The sequence below is a fragment of the Falco rusticolus genome, chromosome 1, assembly GCF_015220075.1.
Source record: "Falco rusticolus isolate bFalRus1 chromosome 1, bFalRus1.pri, whole genome shotgun sequence".
Taxonomy (NCBI): Eukaryota; Metazoa; Chordata; class Aves; order Falconiformes; family Falconidae; genus Falco; species Falco rusticolus.
In genome coordinates this window covers 71,883,649-71,899,014 of record NC_051187.1, presented here as the reverse complement: position 1 = coordinate 71,899,014, position 15,366 = coordinate 71,883,649, and the positions used below count along the sequence as shown (strand labels likewise).

Below are 15,366 nucleotides of genomic sequence, written 5' to 3'. Positions count from 1 at the left end.
CTATTGGCTATAGGAGAGTCTTTTTTTTTTTTTTTCCCCCCTTTAAATTTTTCAGAAGAATAATGTCTCTCCATGATTTATTGTACTTTGGCTTTGCAAGAATTTGTCTGCCTTATGCATTAGAAAGGAGATCAGAAGAAAACCAGATTTATGGTTAAGGTTTCTTTAAAGAAGTAACCGCTTGCAAGTCTAAATGTTTATGATTGTTGGGATGCTAAAAGACCCCATGATCTGTGAGAGCATCTCATAATAAAGATCTGTTTAAAAACATTTATTGTCAAATCCTTGCAGTCATAAAGCATGGTAATTTATATTAGCAGAATCCTGATTTCTTTTTGCTTAGGATGTTGCTGCTTTACAATAGAAGTATTTCCTGCATGTGTGGGTATGGAATTATTGATCCGGGAACAGTAAATATTTTTTGTACTTTTCCATAACAATGGAGCACACACTTCTGGATATATGTTGTATGAATCTTTCCCTTCTCCATAATTTGATTGTAGCTGCCTGTGTCCCAGTATAACTCCCATCGATTTTTGTTGAGATAGGCAAGTGAGTCTGCATTCCCCAGTGGGAGAGCAAATATTTTAGAAGTGTAATGTGAAAGTGTAACATGTCCCTTTAGGAAAACAGAGTGCTGGGTAGCTAAAAGGAGTGTCTGCACTGGAGTGTTAAATTGGAGCCATACTGGATTTTTTTAAAGCAAAACCCCTGATTGTTCTCATGTTCCAGTTTGGTTTCATGGTAAGTCTGCTCTAGACTCCTAGTAAACCCTAGTCTCTTGTCAGGTCTGACTGGTGGGGGCTGCATTACTACCAGGTTCTCATGTGTGTACCAAGTACATGCGGCAATGGAGGGCTTCCAAACCATGGAGACAACACATGGTGTCCTGAAGTGTTTCAACTCTAAATAAAGGGCCAAATGATATCTCTGCCTCTGCTGTCAATCTCTAGCCCAATCTCTAGCCCTCAAAGTTTATACCATCTTTCTCCTGTCCTGATGTTCCTTTCCTTCTTTACCTGTCACATCTCCTGTTGCCGTCTGCTCTTGTGATACCCTTTCTCTCTTCTGGAATTCCCTCCCTCTGCTTTATTGTACTCGTACTCCTATTTCAACTGATTCTGCAGTATTGATGTCAGCTTAGCCTCCGAGAAGAACTGGCGTGCATCACCCGGATTCCTGAGGAAAGGATGCGGTTTCCAGCCTGTGCTGTGAGAGGACAGCAAGCTGCTCCAGCAGCAGCAGGTCACTAGCTGCCTGGCTGCTACTGGAGTTGAAAGGGATTGTTGAGTGCTGCTGCACACGGTTCAAGAAACCAAGGTAACCGCTGGTGTTCAGGTGAATGAGCTGCATGTGAATAACTGAAAACACCCACGTGCTGGAAATGAAAGATACCTGTTTCTACCTTATGTTGATCTTTGACCCAGTGACCACAAAATAACTTTACACATCTATGTGACTGAATGGTGTTACGCAGACTTCTGTAGATTCACCATGTTGTGCTTCAGAAGAGTCGTTCCTCTCATGCAACTGCATGCTGTGAAATATTTATTCTTTTTCTGTTAATTTAAATATTTCACCTGAAAAACTTGTCTCTTTGGGATCACTGGACACTCCATGTATTCACACTTTTTTTAACTATAATTACGTATTTACTTGGTTTTAGCAGTATATGATATGTGTAGGATCATAAAAAGTACAAAAATCAAACCAGTCTGTCCCTTTTAAAAACCTTGCTATGCTGTATGAAAGACACACAAGATAGGATGTTATGGGAATCCCAAAGAGTAATGTAAACTATATTAAGTAATTACCTCAGCTCTTGCCACTGGTCTAGAGACATTGCAAGTCTCCTCCATTATATGAACTTGAAATCTTTAATGAATTTCAGATTTAAAAATATTCAAATTGGGTTTATATTACATCATTTTTCATGTAAGGAACACAAAAATCCTTCACTGTATATTAGCAAGAAATCCATGATACACAAAGCTACGCAGTAACACTGGTGAATTTCATCATAATGTACTGTTGTAGCTTGAGTTATCCAGTCAGTTAGTTACTACTTTTAAATAAACAGGAACAAGGGAAAAAGTTTCCAAAGGTCTATATATCAATCAAGTTGCCTGTCTTTACTTAGGACCACTTACAGATCAAGAAACTTTTCAAGTGTCTCCATAAAGCAGGTTCTCAATCTTAAAAAGTGGCACCCACAAAGTCCCTGTTTTTCCCCGAGGACCTGGTAAAGCAACTTAACCTGTTAAGTTTTTACTGACAGGATAATATGCTTTATACAACAGCGTTCTAGAATTTTTGCAGAAGGATGCCTGAGGAAATGACCCCAATATAGTAGCTAGCCTCCCTCTGCTTATGAGCAGTATATCATGATTTTCACACAATAGGTGTATGAGAACTTCTGTCCTGTAGCCAGGGGTTCAGATGGCACAGAAGCCCCTGTACAAGCATGGCATATAATTTTTTTTTTATAAGTGCAAAGTTTAGCAACTTGAATGTGAATGAGGGGGTTTATTTTTATGGTTTTTGCTTTAAACTGGCTTGATTTCATGGAATACAGGCTTTAAATAGCTACTGAATAACTATTATTCAAAATTAAACCTTAGGATGCAATTCCAGCTATACTGAATGAAAATTTTGTCACCAAATGAGAAACAAGATCTCACCATTTCGCTATGGCTACATATAGTAGTCTTCTCCATAGGCAAAAAGTTGTTTTAATATAGTTTGGATGTACTGAAATACATAATCAGTTCCGTGTAATTTAGGGTGTTTCTGCATTTATTGCTAGTGATTGATAACTAATGGTTGTGATGCTCATAAATAAGGATTTGAGATTTTTGTCTTAGGATGCTGCAGCTACGTGCTGTGAGGCATGGTAATTCATTATCAATTGTTTTATGTACTTGGCTATCCCAGGCTGAATAGGCTGTTACTGGTGCTCTTTTTGCTTGTTCTTTGCCTTCCTCAGGTTTCAGTGTTTATTGGTAGGGTGGTTCATGCAGAGCCCTTGATCATGTAAATCCTGGTTGACGGCCACACCAGTAGTATTAATCTGTCTATGATATTCCAGCTTTAGTATTTTCCTTCTTGTTTTGTATTTACAACAACAAAACCAGACAAGCAAATTCAGTTATTCAGCTGGATAAAATAATATGAAATAGTTTAGTAATTCCATTTGGTTTTGGATAGGAAATGAGAAACAAACAAAAATATTTTTAGAAGTAATGTAACAGTTACAGTCTCATCTAGAGTATAGAAAAGACTTCAGGAATTACAACTGTTTCGGGAATTTCTATATTCTTTCAAAGATCTTTATGTAAAGAAAGGAAAGTGAACTCTAAACCTCATGTGTGTCATTTTGTGTTTTTTTTTTTTTTTTTTTTTTTATTATTTTTTTTTATTTTTAATTGTTAGGCTTTTGCCAAAACAAGCAGACAGCAAAACATACATCAGCTGCATGTTAGACCTTGAATAAAACTGGCGAATTGACCTCACCTTTGCTACTCTACAGCTTGCAGTGAATTTAGCACTTAACTCTATTGTGGTGCATCTGGTACCTAATGATACAGCATCTGTTGCAATACTCCCGCTTCACAGGTTATGGCTGCAACCGGGCTACGGGGTAGATGAGTGTTAATTATTTTATGCAAGTATTTTATTTTAATTTGCTTCCTTTGGGCTTCTAGGAAAACTCGTATTGGCAATGCTAATCACTCGCTGCCTGGTAAAGAAGCTACGTGCCAGCAAACCTTGTTCAAAATCTAATTTGGTACGTGAAAGACAGGCACCGTAGTAATTCTCCTCAGCGATCAAACGCTTTGTGGACTATCGGGTACATTAATTATTCACATTCCCTGCCAAGCTAACTTCTGGCGAGCTCCCGCGTTCCTCCCAGCACGCAAATGAAGACAAAGAAGCCAGAAACTTTTTCTCGGAGTCATGTAAATTAGTATCAAAGCTCTTCTGGAAAAACTTTTTATAAAAAAGCCCGCCGGAGAGCCGAGGCGAGGGCCGGGCCTTGGCGAGGGGCTGAGGGAGGCGCGGGGGCAGCCCCCTCGGCGGCGGGAACCCGTTCGGGGGCGCGCTGTAGGGAGGAGCCTAGGGCAGGGGCGCGCGTTTCCGCCTGGCCATCTTCGATGTTACCTACAACAGCGCACTGTCAGGCGTCTTTACCCGCGCTAACAAACGTAGCGCGCGTACGCGTGTTACGCACACGTATACGCTCCCTCTCCGTTACGAGCGGTAAAGGGGGGCAGGAGGCGCTCCCGGCGGGCGCTGCAGGCCGGGCGGGGCCCGTCCCGTCGCGGCGCCACACGCTCCGTGCCGGGGCCCCGCCGCCCTGAGGCGGCGCGCGCAGGCGCAGCGGGCGGGGCGGGTGAGTCAGCGGCGGCCGCGGGGCGTCGCGCCCGGGCGCGGCCCCTGTCCCTTCCGCACATCCGGGTGCCGCGGCGCCGCCCACCGCCGGCCTCCCGGGTGCCGCCGCTGCCGCCCGGGGCCAGCGGGAGCCGCGCCGGGCTTCTCCGATGCGAATCGTCGCCCGCTCGCCGGCCGCTGGCGTGCGGCGGGGAGCGGCCGGGCTGCGCGGGCCGTCGCCGCCATGATGCCGGCCCTGGCCGCCCAGCGGCGGGGCTGCCGTGGCCTCTATCGCCTGTACCTGCGGTGCCAGGCGGCGCCGCTCCCCCGCGCTTGCCACGGTGAGTCCCTCGGGGCCCGGCCAGCTGCGCCGCGCCGGCGGGCTGCCGCCACCCCCCGGGGCTGGTAGGACCGGGCCGGGGTGGCGGGCCCCCGTCTTCCTAGGTCGGGTCCCGTAAGAAGCCGCAGCCGAGCCCCGAGTCCGCGTGGGGCAGAGCCAGTGCCGGCGCTCGCCGGGCCTGGGGCGGCCGCACCGGCGGGAAGGGCTTTCCTTCGGGGCAGCGACACTGCCCTCGGCTGAGGGGCACCCCCGGGCCGGGAGCCGCCGGAGGGCGCAGGCGGCCTTCTCGGTATCCGCTTCAAAAAGAAGGAAAATGTTCCAACCCGTAACCGCCCGGCAGGTGAGGTGTATCCTGACAGCGTGGCCCCTCGTCGCCCGTGTTTTCACGCGCCCCTTGCAGGCCTGCTGCCCGGTCAGCCCCGGTGTTACGTAAAACTGGCACGTCATGCCCGCGTTGGGGTTGGTTTGCAGTGATTCTGTAAAACCAAGCGTGGTCTGACAGCATTTGTGTTGGTCTGCGAGGTGGGCCCTGGCTTTAGGCCACAGATCCCACGGAATTCAGTCTGACCATATTTGTCCCTCTTCATGTAATCACTTACGGTTGAATTGCAGCAAATACCCTTTTTCTTTAATGATTCCTTGTGTATGTGTGCATTAGTAGGAAAAACATCCTCTAAACACGCTGATCAAGTTTACCTTTTCAGCCATTCCAGTATCACCAAACCTTAGGAAACAATAGTGCTCATCTTGTGCCATGTATTCATTGTGGTGTTTTATGAGCTGTGATCAGTAAGCTTGCTGAGCTGGGATGAGGTGATTTTTCTGGGCTTTTGTCACATTAGCAACAACTAATAGTAAGAGCGGATCTGACTTTTGTTGGTGAAATTGTTCTTCTATAAGGTCCAAATTGTGCATGCACGCATGCAGGTGCTTCAGTACTATAGAGGACTAAAATAAAAGCTGTTGAGACTTTTATGGAATAAACAGTTTTATAAAATACTACCATTTTGTGAGAGGTGTGTTATTCATGTATCATTCGTCATACTTTGCATGACTCGATTTACTGGCATTGCTTAACTTTTTTTGATTTTATTTATTCTTTTAATGAGTGTTTTCCAAAGCAGCCAGTTTGCCTGTTGTGTTTGTGGTTGGAGGAGTTATATACCCTCTTTACAGAAGTGTTTGTGCTGCCTAAAAGAAACTGGTTGCTAATACAGGTTGGCCTGTACTGTATACAACTCTTAATGTGTAATGCACACAGTTAAGTTTTTCTGAATTTATGAGCTGTGTGCAAACCACAAGCTGTGGTTTGTACAAAGTGTACACAGAGCGAAATGAAATGACAGCGGTGGCTTATAGTTTTGTAGTGGTCTGTATTTGTTCTTTTATCAGTATTTGTTTTTTAAAGATTTTGAGGCAGTGTGACTAGAACAGGACAATGTATCAGCCAATCTTATCAAATAACTTCGTATCATTTTTGTTTTTAACCCATTTAAGGTCATTGAGAGGTCTTTGGAAAAAGTGCATACCAGATTGTATGGGGAAAAACCTTAGTGTTAAAATGAAGTTTAAAAGTGGGTATTTGAAGGGAAGCAGTGAAAGCATGCTGTGTACTCCCATTTTGTAATGCCTAAGCATGGGTAAAATAAGCACAGATCAGTACATAAAAGCTAGCTTAAGCTGGTATAGCTGAACCACTTTCCCTTCTTTTTCTTTCCAAAATGGTTGCCTGAAACATCTTTTTTTTTCCTCCTGGTGTTAGGATGGCACACTTCAATGAAAAACGGGAGTCTGACTTATATTCTGCCATGCAATCGTCTGCCTGTGCAGTTGATGAGTCAAGTGAGAGTTTATACCTCCAGTGGTCAGAAAAAAGATCTTGGATCAGAAGATACAAATAGATCCACCTCTGAAGAAAACCTGCGTAAAGTTGGAACAGGTAGTACTAAGCTAAAATAAAAGGTATTTATATAAATGTAAAACCTTTTTGTATTTAACAATTGGTAACTTATTTGTTATCAATGTTGTTGATATTAAAGCAAATATGATAAGCATATTTGCTTGTCGGCATCTACATATAAATTTCAAATGCATAAGCAGGGAGGAATGCTGAAATTTAAGTTTAGAGTAATTAAAGTGGTGATGATAAAATGTGGTTATCAGAAGGGATTAGGTAACTTGAGGGATAAGAAATGGAATGTGTTACTTGTCTTTTACCACTTTGCTTGCTTGCTTGAATTCTTTTTGTAGTATTTCAGGTTTGTTGTGTGCAATGAACTAGTGATAAAAATTGAATGAATGTGAATACGGAGTGCCATGACTTCACCAGGTCAGGCTATAGATGACTGGTAAAGGTTGAGCTGTTTCATCTGCTAGAGCTTTCTAACCTGACAGTTGTCAAAACTGCAGCATTCACATTGAGCGCTTGATATAATGGACATAACCTGACCTTCCTTGCTGTTCAGTTTGATTGTCAGTCTTGTGCTAGTTAGGTGCTTGTGAAATTCAGAACAGTCTTGTCCTTGGTCCATAGTAGCATCCTCTATTTTTTATGTTTATTAAATGTAGGACTGCACAGATATGTTTGGAAGACTACTGCTTAAGACAGAAGAAATGCTTTTCAAAATGAAAGCTCTTTCTGTGTGCTTTTGTCTAAAACTAAGCGGTTTACTAAAGAAAATTTCCTACTCTTCATTGTCAGGTTAACAGGTATTCTCTTTGTTTAGTAACCTGAGGCTTGCAGCAGTCTTTAAAAACTGGTAACTATAGCCAACTAAGAGTCTTATTTTTCTGATGTTTGGAAGTACAAAAGTGGATCTTCCATGTTTTTGTAAGTGTAACAGTTAGATGTTTGTTAAGTCTGTGATTGGATTTGAGAAGAGGATAATACTTAAGACCGTTTATGTTCCTTGGAAAGCCTTGAGCTGAAGGTGGTTGCTAGAGGGCGAGGTTCTTGCAGAAGAATGTCTTCCTGAATACCGTGAAAGACTGGAGAGCCCACTGGAGTTGTTGGTGCTTTCTGGATTCTTAATGTGCAGTTACTGGTGTTAAAATTCGGACATGTGAAAATAGTCTAGCACTATTGCTTTCATGCTTGCCTTGTTTATATAATTGTTGACTGTCATCAGAAGGAGTGTTGCCACCTTCTCCTACCCCTCTCTGATTGTTCACTATCTTGTGCTGGCATTAATGACGTTTAGGCCTGTTTTGTGAACAATTATTTGCTTTCTTGCTTTGCAGAGCTAGGGTAGAGGTAGGATGGATCAGTAAGCCGACCCTGCTCATGTAAAATGTCTGGAGGAGAGATGCTGCCCTTTGTGGCAGTGTAGCCTTGTGTCATAGTAAGCCTGAGTGGAACTGCACCACATCAGCACCATCAGACTTACCTTCTGTTGAGAGTGGGGGCTGACTTACCTGAGTGTCTATGAAACTGCTATCTAGAGATACTGTGCATAGATGAACAGTAGCTTTGAAGTTTATTTTGGAATGCATATTGTTATATGCACGCTTCATATAGGGGGTGTTTTCTGGGGTCTAGTGGATAGGATATTCTTATGCATTATGGATGTATTACTACTGTTTATTTTTAAAAAAAGCATGATGTTTTGGTAGAATTCTGAAAAGGTAATATACTACTTGTAAAGATTGCCATGCTTGTCCAGTAACTTAAATATTTAGCAAATAATGACCTCTTTTGGACCTTCATTTCTTTATCAGTAAACTTGGGAAATGCTTTTCTTGTTAATGTGATATTGAAAATATTAATGCATTAATCTTGAAATAATCTATCATATCAGCCTCTGCATATTTTTTTTCTCACTCATGCACTGCTATTTTTGTCCAGTCTCTAGGCCAAGGTGGTAAACTGTAAGAGGGTATTTGATGTACATCAATCTCTGTGCATACAAAAGTATCTAAATTTTTATTTGTCTGCTGCCCCCCTCCCCCAAAATCTTATGACCCAATCTTTTGTTAAATGGTGTTGGTGATACTTCTTTTAATAACCAATGGTTGCACACAGTTTCTGAAAAGAAGCTACTACTCCGTTTTTGCTAAGCAATCTTAGCTGAAGATTTTTATCATGAAAATTAATAGATTGGCTGTCTGGTGCTTTAAACCAGGTAAGAAAAGAAAGGAAAGGAACAGCAAAGGGTTTTTTGATGTTGTTTTCAAGTCAAACAACGACTGATAGGGATTACTGTTTTAGGAATGCTAGTTATTTATGGTCCGGCCTTTTTTGTGGTGTATTAAGATCAGTTTCATAAACTTATAAGTGTTATTTTTCCAAGAAAGTATGCTTGGATTGTTATTGGCCTTAGTCCTCAGTTGCTGTTAGGGCAGTAATTAATTGCCTGATGGAAAGATAGTTATGTAGTCCAACCTTCAAGAATATCTGACCTCTGAGTAATTCAAGTAGCGTGTTAAGCTAGCAGTATCTCATTAATCAACACAAACCTGCTCGAAAATTTTTGATTTTTTAAAAAAATACAATTTTCAATAACAACAGTGTTAATTTTGTTAATGGAAAACCTGCAGTGTTAGAAGTGTGTTAGGTCACAAAAGAGTGGGTATGTTGATTCAACATGCTAGAATCATAAGGTTTTTGTTCTGAAAGCTATGTTGAGATGTAGCAGATGAAAATACAAATATGGCATCTTTAAGTAGTACTTCTGATTTCTAAGTAGAAATCTCACAGAAATTACTGGAATTTATTATTTTCCAAATACTAAGATTCACTTAACAGTATTGTAAATTATTTTTCAGTGACTTCGCATTGAATCATATCCTCAAGTTTCAGAACCAGCTAAAATACTTTGTTTTCATTCTAATTCTAGCTTGTAACATGAGAGCTGTGGATTTTAGTTTAAATATTCTGTATTTTAAGGAACTAGCTTTTTGTAAGTGAAAAAGCTTTAGTCCTTTAAAACTGAATTACAGCTTGAAAGCTCTATGAAGCTTGGGTGATCAGCAACCATAAACTATATATAATTTATTACCTAAAATTATTTAAATTTTGCATAAAAATTGGCACAGGCTGTAAGTACACTGTTAAAATATTTTTTTAAAACTTCAGGATACTTTTCTGAACTATGTTGCAAGTTGGTGCTCTTCTGCAGGCTGCTATGAGTTTATTGATCTATGCTCCATTAAATTTCTTATTTTGTTATTTATTTTTTACAATTTCTGTCTTTTATTTTGAGACTGTTAAATGTTGGAAATATCGCAAAAATGTTTTTTATTGTCAGGATGGGAAACAATTTTAAGATATATTCTTATTTTATGTCAACCAAACTCTTTCCCAATAAGAAAAGTAGGTACTTCCATATTTCCAGTGAGCTTTATTTTTATCTTACAGGACAAGATACCACCAATGCAGGCCTAAACCAGTCTTTCCTTAAAGAGCCAATCCAAGTAAAAGGTAAAGTAATACTTACTGTATTGAAGCTTCACTACTGTCTGCTAGTAGTAAAAAAAAGTTATGTGTAAGGAAACTGTGGTTCCTCTTCAATTGTATAACAAGTTAGTGAATAACGTTTTAAAACACATTCGTATGTCGGCTTTGTTTGGTACCCATTTGTTTGAAAATGGTTCCTGAAAAATTAAATATAGCAGTATTCTTTCTAATTACTTGCTCTTCTGCGTCTGTTTTTGTTTCATTTAAGCTGATGAGTTTGTCAGGAAAACACTTTATTTGTTTTCTAGGCATGTCCATTCACCGTCTCAGTCTTAATGTGGCTAAGCTGAATACTTGATCTTCCCCTGTTTGTTGTTCTAAGTCTTCCTCTGTTCCTTCTTATTGCTGAGTTAATCTAATCAGTGTTGCTTCTAAATATATTTTGACCACATGAACTGCCTAATCTGAATCCTGCGATGTTCCCATTTGTTCCTGTAGTAGTGATGTGGTGGGTTGACCATAGCTGAATGCCAGGTGCCCATCAAAGCTGCTCTATCACTACCCTCCTCAACTAAACACAGGCAAGAAAAAATATAACAAAAGGCTTGTGGGTTGAGATAAGGACAGGGAGTAAAAAAAAAAATCACTCAGCAATTACTGTCATGGGCAAAACAAACTCAACTTGGGCAAATCAGTTGAATTTATTACCAGTCAAATCAGGATAGGGTAATGAGAAATAAAAACTGAATCTTAAAACAGCTTCTTCTTCTACCCCAGGCTTAACTTTACTCTTGATTTTTTCTGCCTCCTCCCCCTAGCCGTGCAGGGGGATAAGGAATGGGGGTTGCAGTCAGTTCATCACAGGTTGTCTCTGCCACTTCTTCCTCCTTAGGGAAAGGGCTCATCACAGTCTTCCCCTGCTTCAGTGTGGGGTCCCTCCCATGGGAGACGGTCCTCCATGAACTTCTTCAACGTGAGTCCTTCCCATTGACTATAGTTCTTCATGAACTACTCCAGCATGGGTCCCTTCCACAGGGTTCAGTCCTTCAGGAGTAGACTGCCCCAGCCTGGCTCCCCTACAGGATCACAAGCCCTGCCAGCAACCCTGCTCCAGCCTGGGCTCCTCTCTCCATGGATCCACAGGTCCTGCCAGGCCCCTGCTCCAGCACAGGCTTCCCACGAGGTCACAGCCTCCTTCAGGCACACACCTGCTCCAGTGTGGGGTCCTCCCTCAGCTGCAGATGGATATCTGCTCCACTGTAGACCTCCATGGGCTGAAGGGCACAGCCTGCCCCACCGTGTCTTCATCACAGGCTGCCGGGGAATACCTGCTCTGGTGCCTGGAGCACCTTCTCCCCTTCCTTCTTCACTGACCTGGGTGTCTGCAGGGCTGTTGCTCTCACATGTTCTCACTTTTCTCTTTGGCTGCAGTTGTGCAGTCTCTCCCCACTCCCACTGCGCCCGCCCCATTAAATGTGCTATCCCAGAGGTGCTACCACTGTCACTGATGGGCTCAGTGTTGGGCAGTGTCAGGGTTCTGTCTTGGAGCTGGCTGGCATTGGCTCCATCAGACATAGGGGCAGCTTCTTCACAGAAGCCACCCTTGTAGCCCCCTCCACTAAAACCTTGTTTCACAAACCCAATACAAATAAGTACATGTTTTTGTCTTTAGTTACATGGTTTAAAAACATAAGCAGATAAAATAAGAACATAACTAAGTTTCATGTTTTTAATTTATCATGACTTATTTCACTCCATCTTCACTCCAGTAGTTTTTGTTACGTTGTGAGATTTATCCTATTAAAAACCCATCTTTTTGGGGTTTTTGATCTCTCCTAGCCTTTTATGTATGGAAAGAACTTTACCAAAATAGAAGTTACCACTTCTCTTCAAACTCCATCAAAAAAAATAATATATTCTCTCAAGTGAAAGTGATTCAGCAGACTGAAACTATATCAAGATTCCTTCTGTCTTTCCCCAAATGTAAAGAAACATCAAGTGATAGTACTTGCTGGTTATAAGGTGACATCAGCGACTCTGTCTCTGTCTTTTTTCTGTACACTCTTGTCTACATCCTTTACGTAAATTTCTTTGGGTCTCTTGTCACTTAGTGCATGCATGCAAGGAGAACATACAAGGTAGATAGGAGAAATTAGATTGTGAAATAATTGTAAAAATAGATACATCCTTCAGTGAGAAGAGAGTTTTGGCTCTGTAGGTTATAGACATGCAAGCAAGAATGTTTATGTTAAAGATTTTGATAGTGTCTAGAATGTGGAATTCTGGTCTTCAGATGCTGCTGTGACTTAGAAACTTAATGATCCAAGTATTAGTAAGACAACGTTTTCAAAGGGTCACTGATCTTAAAAATTTGTGCTATTTAAAGTATTTTATTTACATCATTTTTATTGGGCTTTGTCCTTCTCTTGAAAATACCAAATTGATTCCCCCTGTTTAGCACCGGTTTTATACAGTTATTTGAACTAGGGGTAGGATTGTTGAGATACTCTGCAGTGAGCATTTGGTTACAGTATTTTCTTTTAGTGAAATTTACCTGCATTTCTGAAAGATGGATTAGTTAAGTGTTTGATAAATCCACAAGTTATGTTTCACTAAGGTCAATACACTTTGGATATATACCTGTTTCAAATAAAAAGAAATGGGAAGCATTCTTGTTTAAAAATGTTCATCCTGTTCTAGCTTTAGTTAATGATGGACTGTTGTTAGGAAATCTCTAATTTTCTTTGTCACCTTTGCTCAGGAGCATTGTGGGATGCATGTGATTACTCAAATACTAAAACTGTTTAAGTTCAAACTGGATGACAGAAATATTATTATGGTAAATAGCAATATTTGAAGTGTTAGTGCATTGTTGAGTGTCAAGCAATATATTTTACCTTTAAGCCTTCAAGACTCAGAAATAAGGCAATGTAGAGCTCTGAGAAAATTTTTCTCAAAGTCTTTAAAAGCAGTATCTTTCTGTAAGTATCCTGTGATTAAAGGAGAAGTTTTGGACTTAACTAGAAGTCTTATCAGTCCTGTTATATACAAGAAGTTCACGTGCGCTCATAAGTTTTCTCATCTGCAGAATTTGAGCATTGTGTTTTCAGTTGTGTTCTGTAATGTTATACCTTTCAACAGTTGTAACTCTTCTACTACTAAGTGTAACGTTTTTAACGGAGGTGAGTATGTAGTGACTTAGTTTTGAAGATAAGATGAAGTTACGTACGTATAGACCAGCAAGGAGTAATGGCATAAATTTAAAATTCCATTCATCCTTTTTCTGAATACGTGTGGTATTCTTTTCCTTGAGCATGAAAATCTGATGTGATCAGAGTACACCTTCTAGAAATTCAAGGCATTATAAATAATATAGATTTTTAATTTTTATAAATGGCCATATTAAGTGTGCTAATTTTGAAAGTAGTAGGTGAGAAAAACAATGTGTACAGTCTGTCTCTGTTCTCTGTATAGTCTGCAAAGGTCAAAAATCCTATCTGCAGAAGGTACAGTTGGTTAAGTGTTGGAAAAAGATGTGGAGCTCTAAGTTGCTGTTTCAGTTGCTAGGATGAGGGTTTCCAATTGCCATATTTGAAATCTATCGTAGTAGCCAAACACGATCTCTGACATCAAAGTTGGAGCAGTAGCTGACCATGGCAGTTAAGTGTGTGGGATGTTTGAGAGCTGTGAACTACAATGTAGCAAGTAGCATTTTTCGAGGTAAATCATTCTACTTTTACTCATTTCTACAATGAAGAATATTCCTTTCTCTTTGCTGTAAGTTTTCTGTCTCATTGACAAGTATTGTTTTTCAGATCTCCGCTTAGAGGTGTAATACGACACTAGATTGAATTACCTTTTGAAGTTTCTGCTATGGTCTCCACCTGTGGCTTAACTTGCTTATCGATTTCTGTTTTTAAGTGAAAGCAGTCCTTAAAAAAAGAGAGTATGGACCAAAATACACACAGAATAACTTCATCACTGGAGTCAGAGCAATAAATGAGTTTTGTCTTAAATCCAGGTATGATGGGCTTGAGTTGAAATTTAAATGGTGAATATTTGTATGTGCTTCAGAAGTACTTGTGATTGCAGAGTGATTTTTGCACAGCAACTTTTTCTAAATGCTTTTGTGGTATACATAATCATAAGTGGCTGAAGTTAGTTCTTGTTTACTTACTGTTACAGTGGGTTAGGAAGTTGCAGTTTACATGTTTTTGTACTTGCTTCTTAATGGAGTTTATTTGTACTTAATGTGACCATAAATCTAACTGGGGGGAGTCCACCTCTAAAGCAGCTGGTTGCAGGGGGTAAGGCAAATAACTTTCGTTTCAGCATATTGAGGTTGTGATGATGTGAACACTTCTAAAAGATCAGTGGAAACTTCATGTTACATGGGCTCTGTACTTTGGAATAAAATATAATATGATCTTATTCATTGTGACCTAACTGTTGTTACTTGATTCATATTTACTGCCTTTTACTATGTGCCATGCCTGCCAGCAGGTCTGACTGAGTATTGCTGTAGTTGAAGTGTCTGTCAGATTTCATGCATGTTGGATGTGTGAATGTGTGACCCATATTAAATCTAAAGGCTTAGCAACTTCTTATGCTGACACTGTTCCGCCCAGCTTTTACATACAGTGTACGTTGCTAGACTTGGTCTTTGCAGAAAATCCAGTAACAAGTTATGCTTAGTCCTCTTCCATGTTTTTGTCATAATTGGCTTGCTGTGCAGAGAAATAACTTGGTAAAGTTTTCCTGGATTGACCAAAAGGGAGGGAAGAAAAAGGGACTGGATAATTGGTTGGGCTAAAAATGAAATGTTCTGTTTTATTTAAAAAAATAATAAATAAAATCCCTGATGCTTCTTAACGTAGATGCCCTAATGTGGAGCTCAGCACAGGAAATTTATCAGTTCCCCGAAATAGGTTTATTTCAAACCTTTTGCGGCTTGTGTGGGCTGTGTAGGTTTTGAAATTAAATTCCTTAAATTTTCATGTCACATGACTTAACGATTTCCATGTAGAGACATTAAGCCATGAACCCTCTTGTTTAGGATTTGTGCACATTATTATTTACATGCAGATCATTCCTTGGATGTTTTATTATTCAGTTTTTATTACATTGTCTTCCATGTATAGTATTTCATATTGTGAGGACATGATTTGAACTTCTGAGTGTGGAGAAAACAGTGGTTTTTATTACATCCTAGGGATTGCTTGCTTCATGTGGTGAATCTGTTCTGTTTGTCTCAAGTAAA

The 15,366-nt window shown here is 40.5% G+C and overlaps 1 protein-coding gene across 2 annotated transcripts in view; it reads left to right on the top strand.

Annotated features, from left to right (window-relative positions):
* Positions 1-4,403: 4,403 nt before the first annotated feature.
* SLC30A9 (solute carrier family 30 member 9) overlaps positions 4,404-15,366 on the top strand; it is a 37,726-nt gene continuing 26,763 nt past the window's right edge. The window contains exons 1-4 of one of the 2 annotated variants that reach the window (XM_037384078.1): positions 4,404-4,712; positions 6,474-6,650; positions 10,068-10,130; positions 14,028-14,127. In XM_037384078.1, coding sequence (XP_037239975.1) covers positions 4,616-4,712; positions 6,474-6,650; positions 10,068-10,130; positions 14,028-14,127 — 437 coding nt within the window. In that variant the 5' untranslated portion in view covers positions 4,404-4,615. The remainder of the gene's footprint in view (positions 4,713-6,473; positions 6,651-10,067; positions 10,131-14,027; positions 14,128-15,366) is intronic. The other variant, XM_037384069.1, reaches the window with a different exon arrangement.